This window comes from Fusarium musae, chromosome 3 (assembly GCF_019915245.1).
Source record: "Fusarium musae strain F31 chromosome 3, whole genome shotgun sequence".
Taxonomy (NCBI): Eukaryota; Fungi; Ascomycota; class Sordariomycetes; order Hypocreales; family Nectriaceae; genus Fusarium; species Fusarium musae.
In genome coordinates this window covers 1,570,593-1,587,441 of record NC_058389.1, presented here as the reverse complement: position 1 = coordinate 1,587,441, position 16,849 = coordinate 1,570,593, and the positions used below count along the sequence as shown (strand labels likewise).

Genomic DNA, 16,849 nt, shown 5'->3' with positions numbered 1-16,849 from the left:
CCATATCAAGGGCGTCAAACCACTGGAAGATATTCTATCCTTCAAGCTGGCTGCCACCTTCTTTTGCTTGGGCCTCGAGAAAAGCCTTTCTCATGTTAAACCTCTGATAGCCATGTTTATTAACAAGCCGGTTGTGAGCTTCCTGAGCGCGCTGCTGTTGACGGTCTTCGCTGTCGTCAGCGGGAGGACGGCTGAAGTCTACGCTCGAAGCAAAGTCCAAGTCCGCATCGTCACGGTCTGTCCAGATACCCTCATGGCGAGAAGGCACATCGCGTCCTTCACTGAGATGCTTCATGACTAGAAGGGCCAATTTTCCAGGTGTAAGGGTGGTACGTTTGAGGGCTTCCACGACAAATTGGCGGGGGTAGCCCATTGCTTCGTAGCGATTGATCCAGTTCTGAATTTCTCGAGAGTTAGATTTCTCTGAACTCTGAGGCTGGCTTGTATCGGGAATAGCTCGGGAAGAGGTGAAAGAGGCCGGAAGAGACCGTCGAGCTGTTCGGCTGCTTGGTTGTGGGTTCGGTTTCGCAGAGGAAACAGCTCGTCTGGGAGCGATTTGTTCTGTAAAGCTGCTGTCATGACGTCGCCTCGTGGGCTGTGCATGTGATTCTCGCTGTCTCTCACGAGAGGATTTCTGCTGGCGATGTTTATTCAGACGCAACGGTATTGGTGTAGTATCCAAAGCCGCATCATTTGGCAGTGAAACATCCATAGATTGGTGACGGGTATCCTGCCTGAATGCTGGCCGCGTGCCGAGGTCTTGTGATTCATCTTGCATCGGGGGAAGGGGTGGAAGGTGTTGCGAAGCTTCGCTTTCACCAATATAACCTAGCCACTGAGAGGTTCCTAGTGCACCAGGAGATGTTTCTTGGGCACGCTGTAGTTTGGGGGCTTCTTCGGCGTCCGGTGTAGATGGTATCTCTATGTCCTTACTGTAGCGTCTTTTCTTAAAGCGCTCCGGTGAGGCGAAGGGAGGCTCACCAGCGGTTCGTTTCAAACCTGACGCGGCGACTGGGGGTGAGGACGGTACTTGGCTTTGCAGTAAACCGCGCTGTTGACCGTCCTCGAAGTCGATGTCCTGACCAGGGTCTATGTCAGGAGCTTGATCCTGTGACTCGGGGTTCTGTTCCTCACTGTTGACTTCAAAGCTCTCCATTGTGTCGAGGAAGTCCACGAGGTTCTCTTCATAGCAGAGATGCAACTCATTGACGGTGTGCTGATCTGGTTCAACGAAGCCAAGGTTTTCTGCGACTCTGCACCAGTCGGTTACTTGACTGTCCTGTGATACTGGCGCATCTCGGGTAGCTAGCATAAGATCAAACAACTCGATCTTCTTTCCATTGATGTTAAGACTTCTCTTGATGTCTTTCTCGGTAACTTTGATATACTCATCAAGATCTTGGTACCAGTTGTACCTCAGAAGAGCGAGAGCTTCCTCTTCCTCTTCCTCTTCCTCTTCCTCTTCCTCTTCCTCTTCCTCTTCCTCTTCCTCTTCCTCTTCCTCTTCCTCTTCCTCTTCCTCTTCCTCTTCCTCTTCCTCTTCCTCTTCCTCTTCCTCTTCCTCTTCTTGTTCTTGTTCTTGGCGGTCTTCTATTGATTTCCGAGGTTTGTTGGCTTCTCTCGGGCCTTGCGATGGCACTGTCGGAGGTTGAGGTTGTGGTGCTCTGCGAATGGGGCCGGTGTCTACTTGGCTGTTCATGCGTTGTTCAGGGGCCCTTTGAACAGCAGCCTTCTGTGGGATTCTAGCACTCGTAGCGTGGTCTGCCGTAGTCTTTTCTGTGGTGCTCACAACAGGGCCGGCTTCTGGAGGCGCAGAGGCTGCCATACTCTCCAACTTTTTCCTATCCAGGGGCTGCAGTTTTTTGATCCAGTGATCACGCCAAGATTGTGCAGTGTGTCGAGGATTCTACGCATGTGAGCTTAATTTGCATGGCCTGGTTTGTGAAAACTTACAATTTTTTCATATTCGTACCATATCTGATTTCCTTTGTGTTGGGTTGGATGGTTTAGTGCCCACCTAGTAAGTTTCGCGTCGTCCTCAGCAGTAAACGGTGTTCGCGTTGACTTTTTGGCTTGATTGCTGCCCACCGGCCTTGGCTCGTCTGGATGGCGTCCTATGAGGTATTTATCCTTGATTTGGATATACCCGTTTTCCACCGAGTCCTTAATAAACTTCCATGAATAAGAGCCAGGGGGGGCATCTCGTTTTATGAGATGGTCCGCAATAAGCATATCAGCATGTTTTTCCAGCATCACGACCTTGCCGCCGTTTTGCTATCTTCAAATCAGCGACAGCGCATGAATTAGTCTGTAGGATCAACATACCGTGATGAGTTCTGTCCAATATTTTCTGCTCGGTACTCGACGTGACAGCCAAAACTTGAGGTCCTTGAAGATGGTACCGCCCTCGGCACTTTCGACTCCATTGTATGTGATTGCCGGTGGCATTGTGATGAGTAGGCTTTCTCTGGGTTATGAAAGGGATAAGGCGCTGCTCGCTGAAGATTGTGTGTGAGGCTGGGCTACAAGTGCGCCAACGCCTCTGCAGATGTCAATTTTGGCAGCGTGAATCAGCTTAAGCCCTTTGAAAATTTGATAAACTCATCGCATAGTGAGACGCGCCCTCAGTTCGGCCGAATTTTGGTTACCGCCCGCGGTCTTGATATTCTCTGGATGCAATTCGCCCTGATGACAGCCACGCGTTGAAACGCATCGCGCGCTCACGTGCCAGTAAATTGTATTCAATTAGGCGCGTTTAAGCATTGCCTAAGTGCATAATATTGGAGCCACAGCAATATGGTTAGATTTAGTTATTAAACTATGTAGAGTTGCTAAAATAGCAATACAGCCACTGCATTATGATCACTTTATCTTGCATATGGTTAATTAACTGATCTGATCTATTCTTGGCTGTTTTGTTCGACAGACTTCTATCGTTGGACTAGGTGCCTAGACCAGAAAGAGAACGACGTCACCTCTTATCGATAAGAGCTTCACGGGCTATCCCCGGTTATCGGTAGCTTTGACCTTGGTTGCCATGGTAGCAACGATGGAGTGTTTACTTCCAATCAGAACCGAGGCCGTGGGACGAGTGGCCGGGATTATTTGGGTCTAAGCTACAAGTTGCACGAACAACGCAAAATAGATCCATTCACTTAGCTACTTCAAGCTGGACCTTGCTTTCTTCCTTTTTCCTCCTCTTCCTCTCTCTCCTCTCATCCATCTCTTAAAACATCAAGCTTACTACTACTAACCAAAGCAGGTTGTGTTTGTCTGTCTGTTCGTTCTTGTTTCTGCGTCCTTCATCGCATTGCATCTGATCTGCATTCACACTTTCACGGCCTAGCGAGATTTTACTTGTTTGCATGGGTTGAGTTTGCTTGTTCACCGTGAATAACTTCATCATGTCTTCCGAGGACAAGTACGAAACGCTGGAGAAGATTGGTGAGTCTATCGAGTTCACAGCACTCGTCTCGATGCGCCGTGATATCAATTGAGCGGCAACTCTAACTCACCGTCTTCTTCTAGGCCATGGCTCCTTTGGTATTATCCGCAAGGTCCGTCGCAGGACAGACGGCTTCATCATGTGCCGCAAAGAAATCTCATATCTACGCATGTCCCAGAAGGAGCGCGAACAACTTCACGCCGAGTTCCAGATCCTATCGCATCTGCGCCACCCAAACATTGTCGCCTATTACCATCGTGAACACCTCAAAGTTAGCCAGGACTTGCATCTTTACATGGAGTACTGCGGGAATGGCGATCTCGGCCGCGTTATCAAGGACCTCGCGCTAAAGGGCCAGCGAGCTCAGGAAAGCTTCGTCTGGAGTATCTTCAGTCAGCTCGTCATGGCGCTTTACCGATGTCACTACGGTGTTGATCCTCCAGAGGTTGGCGCCAACGTGCTGGGGTTGACACAGGGAAACGCTGCTGGCGGACCCAAGGTTCCTGCTGGAACAATGACTATTCTACACCGAGATTTGAAACCTGAGAATGGTGAGACCTCGATAGTGGATCCCTTTGTTTACGATATTCGAAACTAACAGTGTTTTAGTCTTCCTTGGCGAGGACAACTCTGTCAAGCTTGGAGACTTCGGTCTATCCAAGATGATCAAGTCCCACGACTTCGCCTCTACCTATGTCGGTACCCCCTTCTACATGTCTCCCGAGATCTGTGCCGCAGAGAAGTACACACTAAAGTCAGATATCTGGTCTTTGGGCTGCATCATCTACGAGCTCTGCGCTCGCGAGCCACCCTTTAACGCAAAGACACATTTCCAGCTTGTGCAGAAGATTAAGGAGGGCAAGTTCCCTGCCTTGCCCGACGTTTATTCTCCCGAGCTTTATCAGGTTATCAAGGACTGCCTCCGTGTGAACCCTGATCGAAGACCTGATACTTCTGAGCTCCTGAACCTGCCAGTGGTCAAGCTTATGAGGAAGGAGAAGGAGGTTGTCGACCTGAACAAATCTCTCCGCCTCAGAGAGGATGCTTTACGTAAGAAGGAAAGGGACCTCAATGAGAGACTTGCCAATCTGGAGAGAGAGAAGGACGTTATCCGAGACGAGCTGGACTCTTCGCTACGGAGAGAGTGGGAGGTTAAAGCGCGTCTCGAGATTGACCGTCTTGCCAACGCAGAGATCGAGCAGCTCCAAAGTCGCTTCGAAGCCGAGGTTCAGGCACGCGTCGAAGCTGAACTGCAAAAGAAAGCAGTAACATTTTCCGGCTCAAGACCTGAGAGTCGAGAGGATGAGTATGCCTCATCGATGGGCAAGTCGGATTACAAGTCTGACTATCCCCACTCTTCCATTGGTGGCAGCGAGGTTGAGTTCCCCTCGACAACAGATCTCACTGAGTACTCCATCGATAGCCCCGAGGCGCCTCGAGAGACTAAGAAGACAGCTCGCACGCCTTTCAGCCGTGCGCAGACCATGTTCGTCGGTAACCCCGCTGGTACACCAATGGATATCGAGATGAACTCACCCAGCCCCATCGCTATCGCGTCGCTATCTCTTTCTCCTCGTCGCAATGGCAACACCAAGGCTCCTACCACTGCCAACGCAAACATCTTTACCGCCAACGCCAATCGAAACTCTGCCGATTCCCGATGGGATCATCCTCGTGATACCTTGTCTGATTCTGAAGATGAAGACGTTGTCCCATCGCCGACACGAAACATCAAATCTTCGAAGAATCCCTTCACCTCCAAGACACGACCTGTCCTCACTTCTCAGAAGTCGTGCCCCATGAACCGCCTCAAGACCCAACCATCAACCTCGGGCTTCGTGTCTAAGCAGATGCCTCCACCTGAGGCTCCGAGGTCGCCCACTCGCCGTCTCAGCAAGATTCCCTCAGCAGCAAACCTCCAGTCCGAGGCCAACAGCCAGGGCTTGACGCGCGCCTCATCACTCAATAACAAGAAGAACAGCAGCAGCACCGATGATGTTTTGGGCAAGGTTGCTGCTAAGAATAACATTCGAGGCCGAACCCTCGTCGAGCTTCAGCAGGCTCGCGCAGGCGGTCGTCCCATGAGCGCCATCGTGATGCCCAGCACAGGGGAGAACGTCAGCCCCAAGAGGGCATTCCGAGACCGCATCGGAATCGAGCGCAAGTCAAGTGGTGACGAGCCCGTCGCTGTCTGGGATCCGGAACGAGACGAAATGCCTAGTCCTTTCCTGGTCCGACAGCGACGGATCGCCCGGGTGTAGGCCGCCTCTGTGCTAGTCGCATGAAAAGAAGTAATGATGAAGAAAGTTGATATATGTGCGGTTGTGGTTTTGTTGTTTTTTTATGCATTAGAGGCGAGCATCATGATATTGCTTTGGAGGGTCTACGCTACCCTAACATACCTCTTTGTCTCTCGTTTTGATTCCCCCTTTCATTTGTCTTACCGCAAGCTGAGAGGGAAACGAGAGGCTTTCCCGATGGATATCCCCCTCACACGTGAGGGTTTGGAAATGATACATGGAAACACTTATGGGCGTTTTTGGCGCGAGCACCAGGATCATGGCATGCATGGAATGGAAAGGGTTATCACATTTTAAATGCTCTGTTGGTGTACTTGTTACTTTTAATGGGCAAGGATTTTAGCATTGATTGTTGTTATGAGTTGAACGTCTAAACTACTTGCGAGGAATGGTGGGATTGGATCGAATTCGGTTGAGTTGGATTGGGCTGTTCTTGCGTATGTTTATTCTTAGACGTTGTAAAACAGATAATGACACTCTTCTACATACTTACTCAACCTCTCAAGCCTCTCTAAATCGGGTCAATAGCATTGTTTGGCCCCCAGATCTCCAAGGCCTTCTCCTAGGAACGTATCCGCACTTTAGAACTCGGTGAGCATCCAATGAAATGAGGAGCCGTTAAAGTGCAGCATTTTGCAGATAACCCTTGTCTATTAGAGACATACAACGTCATTGGACAATCCATATCATCATGAGAATGGATGTGTACCCAACTTACACTAACTCTTCTCCATCATGAACCCAACTTGCAGCGTCGTCTCCCCTTCTCGCCTCATTTTCTAACGCCAATGAAAGAACCAAACTGTTGATATATACTCTCTCCAGGTCATAAATCATTTTTTAATCCACCTCTTGAATTCAGCCTTAAACCTCACACACGTCAGCAACTATACTACAACCCTTTAGTGTTGGGCATCACTGCGTCTCCCCCATAAACGATGCTTCCACCCGCCTTGCATATGCATCCCCAGAGCTGCACCCCAGAGCCAGTCGCGCAGGTGAGGCGTTCGACAATGCAAAAGCACGACTCGAAGTGGTCCATTAAAAAGCACGGTGCGGTGAGAGCTCTCGTGATGAGTATCCCCAATAGCAGGGACATCCATGCCTTTTGACATTAGCATCACATCATGAGAAAACAAGCTTCCAAAGATTGCAAGAAACAAAGGTACATGTCGTAGTAAACATTTGTTATGACAATACAACAATCAACAAAGGGTATTTTTCTCCAAGCACATGCTTCAACACCAAATTTGTCTGAGTAAGGTAAGGAGTCCAAGCATCTGGCACAAATGCCCGAGACACAAACATATATCCAACAATAGGCGCTATTCAACGCCAAAATAGCACCAAACTGAACCCAAGAAAAAGCAGATAGTAGACAGTAATAGCAAGAAAAACATTAAAAAAATAGGCCAGGCCGTGAGGCCAATTCCATCTTGCGTAGACGTAGCGCAGCGTGCTGTAGCCGTGAGGCCCATCAATCTTCCAAAATTCCCACGTCCCAGGTTCCCTTCCTGACCTTAGATTCGTCATGGCTATAGACCGAGCCTGAGAGCAAAATGCATTTCGCGATGCGAGGAGCACGGCGGTCCTGTGTAACCCGCGCAGGACTTTGTCTCTTTTTCGAACTCTCCCCTACTTTCTTTTTCGAATCTTTTCTTCTTTTTTAGACTTTTGTTTTACTGTAATAACATTTTGTGAGTGAATAACCTCCGGCCAAACCTTCACGCCATCTGGTAGGCGATCTGTTTAGTGACGTGAACGATGAGAACTGCTGTGACGATGAGAGTGACCATGGCTGCGATGAGAAGAAGAATGGTGCGACGAAGAGTGTCGGTGTCGGCTCGAGCTACCACTACTCTCAAGATCCCGCTCCAGAGTTTCAACCCTTGACCGATATCCCTTGACAATCTCCTTAATGTGGGCGATACGGTCGAAATCTACCTCGAGCTCATCCAGCTGCTGAAGAATCTCGGTATACCGAGCAATTTCTGCGTCGGCGCCGCCGATGATTCCATCAGCTTCGTCATATTGCAGCTGGGTAAATCGCTGCGCTTCATGACTCAGGTAATTAATCCGTTGTTCGATACTAGCCATAAGATGATCAAAGTAACGGCCCAAAGCAGAAAGCGAGGAGCTGTCGAGGAGTAAAAGGCCTTGGCTACTGGCGCGACTAGCGGCGCGCGAGCTGCTGGACCCCCCTCCCAGTGCCGCCTGCCCTTGGCGAAGCAGCTGGATCTCCTCGTTGGTGAGCCCTAGCTGGGTGTCCGGAACAGCCTGTGAGGACATGACGGGCAGCAGCTGGAGGGGCTGCTAGCTATGGCGTGGGGAGACCAGGTGAGTCGCAAAGTATGCGGCTGCGGTTGAGACTTGGGGGGTCAAGTAAAGGTTTCGGTTTTTTGGATCGTCGCAGAAAAGCAAATGGGTTGAGGATGCAGTATGAGCCGAGCAGGTGGGCGAGAAGAGATTCGGTTTGTGTATAAGACCGCTGCGGCAACTCGTGACATGGGCTATGTTGGAAGGGAAGAGACCGAAGGGCCGATGGCCTGTTAACACGATTGAGTGAAGAACACAGCGTTGGTAATGACACCAATGGGCAAGATACCACGGCGCACAGGATCGACAATGATAGAGAGATATGCGAGGAGGATCGCAGCGACGGTAAGGGTGAGGATGATAGCGGATGCGACGATGCTAGAATGGGCGTGGGGTGTGCTGCGCAGAGCATCATGATATCGCGGCCAATACGATCATGAGCATCATCGGTGGTGTTGAGTCGGTTTTCAGTGGTTTCGGGGTATCAGGTAGTTCGTCTGGAGGCTCCCAGACCTCAGAGCGCCCGGAGAGAAACGAGGAGAAGTAAGAGAGAGCGATCGAGGGAGTTGGGTCTCTTTTGGGGAATAGACGGAAGAGGTGTGATTGGAGAATCGGTGGAGGAACCCAAGAAGACGGATTTGGGCTTGAGGTGGAGGGTGGGGGAGATGGACTCGAAGCAACAAAGTACCGGTACGTATCGTTTCGTAGGTAAGGTCGGTCGGTCGAGTAAGGTATGGAGGATGGAAGGCCCGTTTCGGTGAAGGAGGCAGGGATGATTTGACGAGGGGGTTTGCTTGATGATTACGACCCAAAAGAATGATACTTTCTTTGGTGTGAGGATGTGTGAGCTGAGATACGGTAGAGCGTACAGTGACAAAGTTTGATATCGTTGAAATATGTATAGTAGTCAGACTGAACCAAGGACCATCATTAGCCTCTATCCTCGGCTGTATGTAATGAAGGGTAATTAATCAATTAGGTGATGGTGTTGAATAAGAGAAGAACTAACCTCCACTACCAAAGTTGTAGCGTGATATGGATGGATGAGATAAGATGGGGGGAGGGGAATGGAGTGAGTGGATGAGATGGGGAAGGAGGATAATTGAGAGGTGGTTGCGGTTGCAGCTGCGGTTGCACAGTTTGGTTACAGTTGCACGTGCAATTGCAATAGCAATCAATCAATTAATCCAGCCGCGGTCAAGGCAAGGGCGGGCAGGTAATACTTTATCACTTTATATAGTAATATTAAAGTTGATGCCCGATTGATTGATTGATTGATTGATTGATTGCGCTGATAGAGACAAAGTGAGGTAAGGTATGGCAAGACAAGGCAAGGCAGGTACCGACAGAGCGGTCACTGATGGAGCTGGGAGCTCTTACAGCCAGCCAGAGATAGCGCGCGCTAATTGGAGCTCCCTGTCATTAAACGACGATCTCAAGAGGTCCAAGAGTCGTGTTTTTTTTTTTTTTTTTTTTTTTTTTTTTTTTGCTTCTTCTGCCTCGTCTCTTCTAATCAAACGGCGAACGACAGATAAGAAAGACACACAAGACAAACCAGCAAATTAATTCCTGGTACCAACAGTGATTTGAACGGGAGGGCCACTGGCGTTTGTTGTATTCAGACCTGACAGGGTATCATTTAGGCGTGAACCAGGACCAACTCGGCGGCCATGATGCTGGGGGGCATAAAGGTCGGTGAGAAAGAAACCAAGAACCCACGGTGAGAGAGATCTCGATGGTTATTGATGGCGTCGTACTAGAGGAGGAGAATATGAATCAAAGGGGGAGAAAAGGGAAGAAAGAAAAGAAAAGAAGAGACAGGAAAAGGAGGAAACAAGAGTTAAAGACAAAAAAGAAAAGTGTGGCTTCTTTCTTTTATTGGGGTCGACTATAAACATGGAAGACGACAACTTCACACAGATCAGGAGATGGATCATGATACAATACACGTCCACGGGCAAGAGCAAACATACGACACCTTGACTCTAATTGCCTATTCCATGAGACGGAGATGAATGACCATGCCCGGGAACTCGGATCATGGGCCGTATATTTCTCACTCGGTGAGACTCTCTCTACTGCTACCTAGGTAAGTTAACTAACTCACCTCGGTTCGGCTTCCATGTCGATACTAGACCCAGACACAACAAATATTAATGATTCCCATGTTGACTTTTTCTTGTCCGTGCCTCTGCTGGCCATGACCTACATACAAAGTAGGGTCTATCCCTGATCCATGCTCTCACCATCACCACCACGAGCCACATTTGGCGGAGGCAGCCACCGCGGGGATCAAAGCTGAGGAGCCCCGAGCACGACATGTACTCCATTGTATTCTATTATCTGTAACATGTACAAGACACTTGCTGTGATGGCAGGTCAGAGATAAAGTGCGTACATGAATTATCGTGACGATCCTCCGCCAACTATCAGCATACACGCACACTAGATATCCCCAGCTACTGCCCAAATTGGTAGGTGTTAATGTCATGCGCACGTGTATCTCCCGTCCGATCAATGCACTCCCTGTTAAGTTAGGTAGTTAGTTATACTTACACGTCCAATGCAGCTCGCGGATTCCTTCTACAACACCAAACCAAGAAGCGTATCAATCGCGATATCAGCCGACGCACGAGCCCAGCGCCTACTGACTCAGCCTGAAACCCTCCCTCATCACACAATAAGTTGATTGTTGCCCATGTCTCATACGTAAGTACCTAGGGAGGAAAGAAAGCTCAAGACTTTAACCCTAAGTGATAAAAATATTTAAGTAAATTTAACCTAAGCCTAGGGGACTCTTTGCTGAGTTTATTTTGACACCTTATATCAGGGTTTGTTGTTTTCTTGCCCTCTGAGGAGTATATAGGTAGAGAAAGAAACACCGTCAACTCACTAACTCTCGTCTGTCGATCCGGAAATCGGCAGCCATCTCCCCGAAACACAAACCCCCAATATCAATGGGTGATGACTTGTGGCGCGCGCCAGACGAAACACATCCCTGACACAGCACATCACATCACTATGTACACAGCACTACACACCAAAAGGATAAACTACGATAATCATTACCCGTTGGTTTGCTTGTCGAGTTCGTCTCAATACGTGTTGCAGTTCGTCTCGCTCTTTACACTGCAGGTCCAGATGCATATTTTCTGCAGATACGTGTCTGCATCATGCAACTACTGCTGACCTGCAGCACTATTGAGCCTCAACATGACGTCTATAAGTATCAGCAGCTTCACTCACTCATTCACAGGCTCATCCATTCAATCAACCTCGGAACATTGCCGTTTTTCTGCGCCTCCCCCGCCCTCGCAACAACCTGAACTGCCGCATCTTAACCTCAGATGATACCTTTTTTTCCTTCCCGGTCCAATTTGCCTGTTCTCTTTTTGCGTTGCATCGAGTGGCACGAGGACAGCCAAAGGATCGTGTCAAATGCAGCTTGCCGCTGCAAGTAATACCACCCTTGCTCGTGCTATCATATGTTGTGCGCCGACTTGAAAGACTGGTCCTTGGTCGATCCAGCCATGAGCAAGCCATGCCGTGCTCCCTTGGTAGACTTTTACTTTCGTGCTGGGCAATCATCCGGAGATCCTCAAGGGCGCCATGCTGTGTAACAAACTTCTCCCATCAAATTCGTTTGATGTTGGAGTCGTACAAGGTTGCCCCATGCTCTTACAGGAAATTAGAGCGCTGGCAAAAAAATTGCATTATCTCTTGACTAATGTCACCTCCAATTTGACTGAGTTCATCAGAAAATGCTCGGAGGAGCTATATCGTGTGTGCTGTTTCTCGGGCGCTGTAACTCAGATCTGGTTGATTGCTTCCCCTTATATTCACGGCAACGTTTCTATCGTCACACAATAGGTCGTCTTATCAATACGGCCGGAAGATCTCCAAGTTAGTTATTTGTATGTCGTTTTTGAACCATAGAGCCTGTATCCATTCAATATAAATCCCGGCACCTACCATAGGAAGTTCGGGTTTGGCCCTACAGTACCTGTAACAATGCTGTTTTCAATGTACTCATTCTTATTGGCTTAGTTCTGATGGTTTTATTTAAACCCCTGGGTCTTTTTCTCACTACCTAGGTATATTTGTCAGTGAAGGTTTGAAGTTACCTGTTACACTCGAGGATGCCATATTCGAACACGGGCTCGTCGGGATTGTTGAAGACGACATCCCTTTATTCAACCCGTTTCTCTTACTTTCGATAGGTCTATACCCGTTATACACTGTTAGCCCATCCTATCAATCGTAATGTACTAGTCCAACCTCGTCTTCAGAGGTGTACGTGTTGCTCCTATGCATTGAAATGACCACTGTTACAATGCTTGTGTGTTCGACTTAAGTCACTTTACTATAGTGAAACATGATCGAGCAATGCTTTTTGTATCTCGGCGTCTAAACTTCACACCAAACTATCAGTGCGGGTGATGCATCAGTATCACGGATCCCCAACCATCAACACTCGCCTCAAACACCAGGTCAAACGGCACTGCATAGGATCCATTACATGTATCCCAAGTCTTTCAAGTACCATTTCACGCGAGGATGACGACTTGTAATCAGGAGATAGTCTATTTCGCTGGTACAACACAACCCCCCTCCTCCATGGGATTGGTGAGGACGGAGCACTACAGGGGACTCAAGTATCTACATGGGATATGTAATACTTGACACTTCTCCGAGATGATATAGCTGGTTCCTTCAGCTCTAGATGACTTCATGGTCAGTAAATTACGATGCGACTTGTGTTTCTCCTTGTCGAAGTCCATCGCCGTCTGTTGAGTTTCAGCGATAGGTGCCCATGAGTGCTTGACAATGATCTTAGTAAGTTGAACCTATGTATTCCTTGCTGTATATGATCGCCTCAACTCGTTCCTATATCTTAGATTGATTGATAGGCATAATTCCTCGCTTCAGATATCTGAACTCAAGTCATGTCAGATCAGGTGGCATTCCATGATTTTTTGGAAACGAAGATTATTCCAACCCTGACGCTGACAATTCAGGACAAGCTTTGCCTCTACGCAGGTATTTGAAAACTTTATTTTCGTTTCAGAGTTCATTCATATCGAAATCATTGCATTGTGCTGAAGGACTTCTCTACCTTAGAGCTCCTGGATGGGCGAACAGGCTTTCTTGCTGGGCTTTGCAGAAGATACGAAAGCAATTAACTGTAATTTTGTATAGTAAATTTAATCACACCCTGAAACTGGATATCTTGGTTCAGTACAACACGTCTCGATAAACCCTCAATGTCTTGGCTTCGCAACCCACCTCCGTTTGCTGTCGTCCTCGTATGGCCAACTCTTCAGGTGGCATGACCAGATTCGCATTGTACCTTATGGTACATCGAGTTCCATGCTTGAGGAGTTCAATAAGGTTAACGGTAAGTCTATGGTCATGGGACATGTTTGATAGCTTTAGAGTCCTGGTCTGGTGGTGACTTCAAGTCGACATCACAGACTACCTTCACTCTTCGCGGGGCAATGTTTCTTACAGTATAAGTAATCCACGGCTTTGGGTAATGAATCCACTCGTTCCTCCATCTCTTGGCCCTTGTGCCTTTTTGACGATGGTACAGCATGTTGCAGACTTGAACCAACTCAGGGGGGTGGGCTGGAGGCGGCGAGCGAGCTGCCAGAAGACCAAGGCAATTATTTTTTTAACTATGTAGGTAGTCTAAATATCATGCAATAACCATATTTTTCCTTCCCGATCTTCCTGTATTGCAATTCACATAGCACAAGTGTCCTATTCTTTGTGGTGTCTCAACGATTGATCCACCGCTGTCACTCCGTCAATCCTCGTGAGCATTGACTAATATATGTTATCATGAGCTATGTGTATCAGCATCCCCTTCCATATAACCCTAGTTTCCAGTATCATCGTATCTATTGACACATCTATCTGGTTCCCTATCCCAAAGGAGCTTAACTTTTGCAGTGACTTGGGACTTACATGAACTGGCTTGCGGTACTTCAAGACTGGCCGATTAACTCCTGTCTAGGGGCAGAAACGGTCTACATTTCCACTACGTTTGACGTTCCATAACCATATCTGGTTAATATTGATGTTAATGGGTCGAGACACATGAATCGCTGTTTACTGTATACCTTATTTGAAGCATCTCCGGATACATGTTCCCCGGGTGTAAGTATAGAATGTACTCGTACGCGATATTTATCACCCGCAATAAGAAGTAAAGACCGTCAGACCAGAATAATCTAGAACAAACTCGACTGTCGCCATCCAAAAATTCTTCGCCAAGTCAATCACCTTGTTCGCCCCTTTCGACGTCATTATTTAGGGTAGCTCGAACCATCGGGGCCACAACTTTTAAGGCCATATTACCAATTGTCCCAGTTGGAAAGGCTTCCCGCAACGCCATAATAAAGAAGTGTCCTTTCCATTTGCAGTAGAATTGATCTTGTCTGTGTGACGGCAATTGCCGGTAGCTGGTATGCGAGTGACATGCCGTCGGGGGAACTAACCTACCGCGATAGCCTCAACTATAACTTGAAGCTGTCATTCTGAATGCAAGGAGAGAGCATAGCGGCTCTAGCGGAGGACCCTGCAGCGAGGTCGGAGTCTCCGGTAATAATTAAGAGTTGACAGCTTATCCACACCGCGACTCTGACAAGCTGACACTGAATCAGTCGTGTTCAGGTGAAGGACATGTCAAGAATCACCTCGACAACCTTGTGTAATCACCATACATCGCTGACTGTCTCCAACACATGTAGAAAACTCCTTGCATCTGCCACAGGCCTTGCTGCAGCTAAAATTCTCCATCACAGACAATCTGCAGGCCGCATACCAGCTGGAAGCGGCCGTCAGCTTGAAGAGTCAAGGCAATACCCCGGCATGTATTAATAATGATATCCAATAGCAGCCTCACAATGTCAATCCACTCATTCGGGGACGGGGAACTACCGATAGTAACTTGAGTCTATGACGGAGGTTGGTAATTCCGTATAAGCCTCTATCGTCTAAACATTTTGGAGTGAACACGAGGGCGGTGAAACAGGTTTCAACTCGAAACCATGGAGGATCAGTTTCGTTTGAACTCAGAAGGAAGAATGCAACGGAGATCGTGAAATCGGTAGTTTGCCCAATATTGAATGTCTCCGTGCTGTACAAAAACAAAAACAAAAACAGGGAGGCAGAGTGGTAAGGTAAGGATTCTCCACAACTGGCTGTGTCTCCCGCAAAATGAAACAAAACATTCCCTTCAGCAACCTCACCAAAAAGCAAAATGTTCGCCGAACAATAAGACATTTTCACTCAATCCCAGCCCGAGCTTTGAGTTGAGGCTTGTTCCGCGGACAGATTGTGCGCATCCGAGTACAAGCATCAGTCCAAGGGTTCGGTCCCAGGCGACGATCACTGCAAGCACATAGAGTTTGTAGGAGAGTCAGTCGCCAGTGCCAGTGTAAGGCAAAGGATGGATCTGTCATGTCTAGGACAGAGTGACATCGCGTGGTCTCTTCCCCTTCGGGCTTTCTTGCTTTTGAAGCGAAGTGCGCTTGGCCACAACCTGACCCCTGCTCCCGAGACCTGAGACGCTCCGTCGTGGGCCCTTTTTGAGCCAGGGCTTAGTGTTTCTACCGACCGGGACGGTACTGTATTTGCTTTTTTGGGTCACGGGCTGTGCGTCGAATCTGCTTATGTGAAGATGATAAAGCTTGTCTCTGGAGGAGAGTACGTACACTTACTTGCAGTACTGTCCACGTGTAGACTCGGTGCGCGGTTGTTGACTACTAGACCATGACATGATCTTTTGGCTCTTCGCTAGGGGTATAGTATGATGAACTATGATTGACAGAAATGAAGATCCATCAATAGGGTCGCAGCATGCTAAATTAAGTGCTGGGGACTCACAGTTTATTTGCGAGCCATTGGAAACCTTGTTGTTTAGTCCTGATTCAAACACCGACAACAGGGAACCGAAGCTGACGATTGTTCGGGCTCAGGCTCAGGATCAGGCTCAGGCAGGTTCAGATTCCACAGCCTTTCAGCTGACCTGACCTGACCTCCCTCGATTCCCGAAGTCGATCCCGTTTTCACCAATGCCCAACGTGGCAATGTGTCCGATGTATAGTTGAGTGATTTGTGAGATGTTTCTCCTCAACCCAGTCAGGAGTGTGATATCAAACTCTCGTTTAGATGGCTTGCGACGCAGTGGCTGGCTATACTAAGCTTGGCTCAGTTGACTTTTACGACGAGGTGACATGGTCTGAGACGAGAAATGACGAACGACTGCTCACGAGGTTGGCGATGACCCTGTTCTGTTTGATGAGGATGTCTTACAAGTGGGATAACATCGTGAAAGTAAGTTTCTGTGCCTCTCTCTCCCGAGTCAGTCTGCCGCAGAAAGTTGGCAAGCTACCTGGTCAGGTTGAATCTGGGAGAACGTTAGATGATACTCGGCTAGGCGGCAAAAGCAAATAGGGATCACGGAAAAGCAGTTGATTCCAGTAAAGCCTGGCTCTAAGTTGACAGGCACCGGGCGCCGCGGGTTCTAGCGGAGCTTAACCTTTTGCATGGTACGGCACTGCAGTATTGGCAGCAGCATTAACATCAGTCAGGATGTCTGTACATGTAAGTGTAGCATGACAGGATAGGAACCCTCGTGGAACAGGGTCTCTGTCGATCAATATCCTTGATTGACAGAAGGGATGAATCCTCATCAATCCTCCTCCTGAGTGGACAAAGTGGATGTTGATATGGCCGACGGCACAGCCATGAGAGGAAAGGACTGCGGCAAACTCCGCAG

The 16,849-nt window shown here is 48.4% G+C and overlaps 3 protein-coding genes across 3 annotated transcripts; 1 reads left to right on the top strand and 2 right to left on the bottom strand.

The window, feature by feature from the left end:
* Nucleotides 1-34: 34 nt before the first annotated feature.
* J7337_003959 (uncharacterized protein) lies at nucleotides 35-2,448 on the bottom strand (the record flags this gene model as incomplete). Its single annotated transcript, XM_044821665.1, has 3 exons — nucleotides 35-1,906; nucleotides 1,954-2,274; nucleotides 2,326-2,448. 3 exons carry the CDS (start codon nucleotides 2,446-2,448, stop codon nucleotides 35-37), a joined length of 2,316 nt encoding a protein of 771 aa, XP_044682998.1.
* A 956-nt stretch (nucleotides 2,449-3,404) lies between these two features.
* Nucleotides 3,405-5,706, top strand: J7337_003958 (uncharacterized protein; the record flags this gene model as incomplete). The annotated part of the gene is made up of 3 exons (XM_044821664.1): nucleotides 3,405-3,444; nucleotides 3,529-3,996; nucleotides 4,055-5,706. The coding sequence occupies 3 exons, from the start codon at nucleotides 3,405-3,407 to the stop codon at nucleotides 5,704-5,706; spliced, it is 2,160 nt and encodes a 719-aa protein (XP_044682997.1).
* Nucleotides 5,707-7,469: 1,763 nt separating this feature from the next.
* J7337_003957 (uncharacterized protein) lies at nucleotides 7,470-8,034 on the bottom strand (the record flags this gene model as incomplete). The annotated part of the gene is made up of 2 exons (XM_044821663.1): nucleotides 7,470-7,543; nucleotides 7,599-8,034. 2 exons carry the CDS (start codon nucleotides 8,032-8,034, stop codon nucleotides 7,470-7,472), a joined length of 510 nt encoding a protein of 169 aa, XP_044682996.1.
* Nucleotides 8,035-16,849: the final 8,815 nt, after the last annotated feature.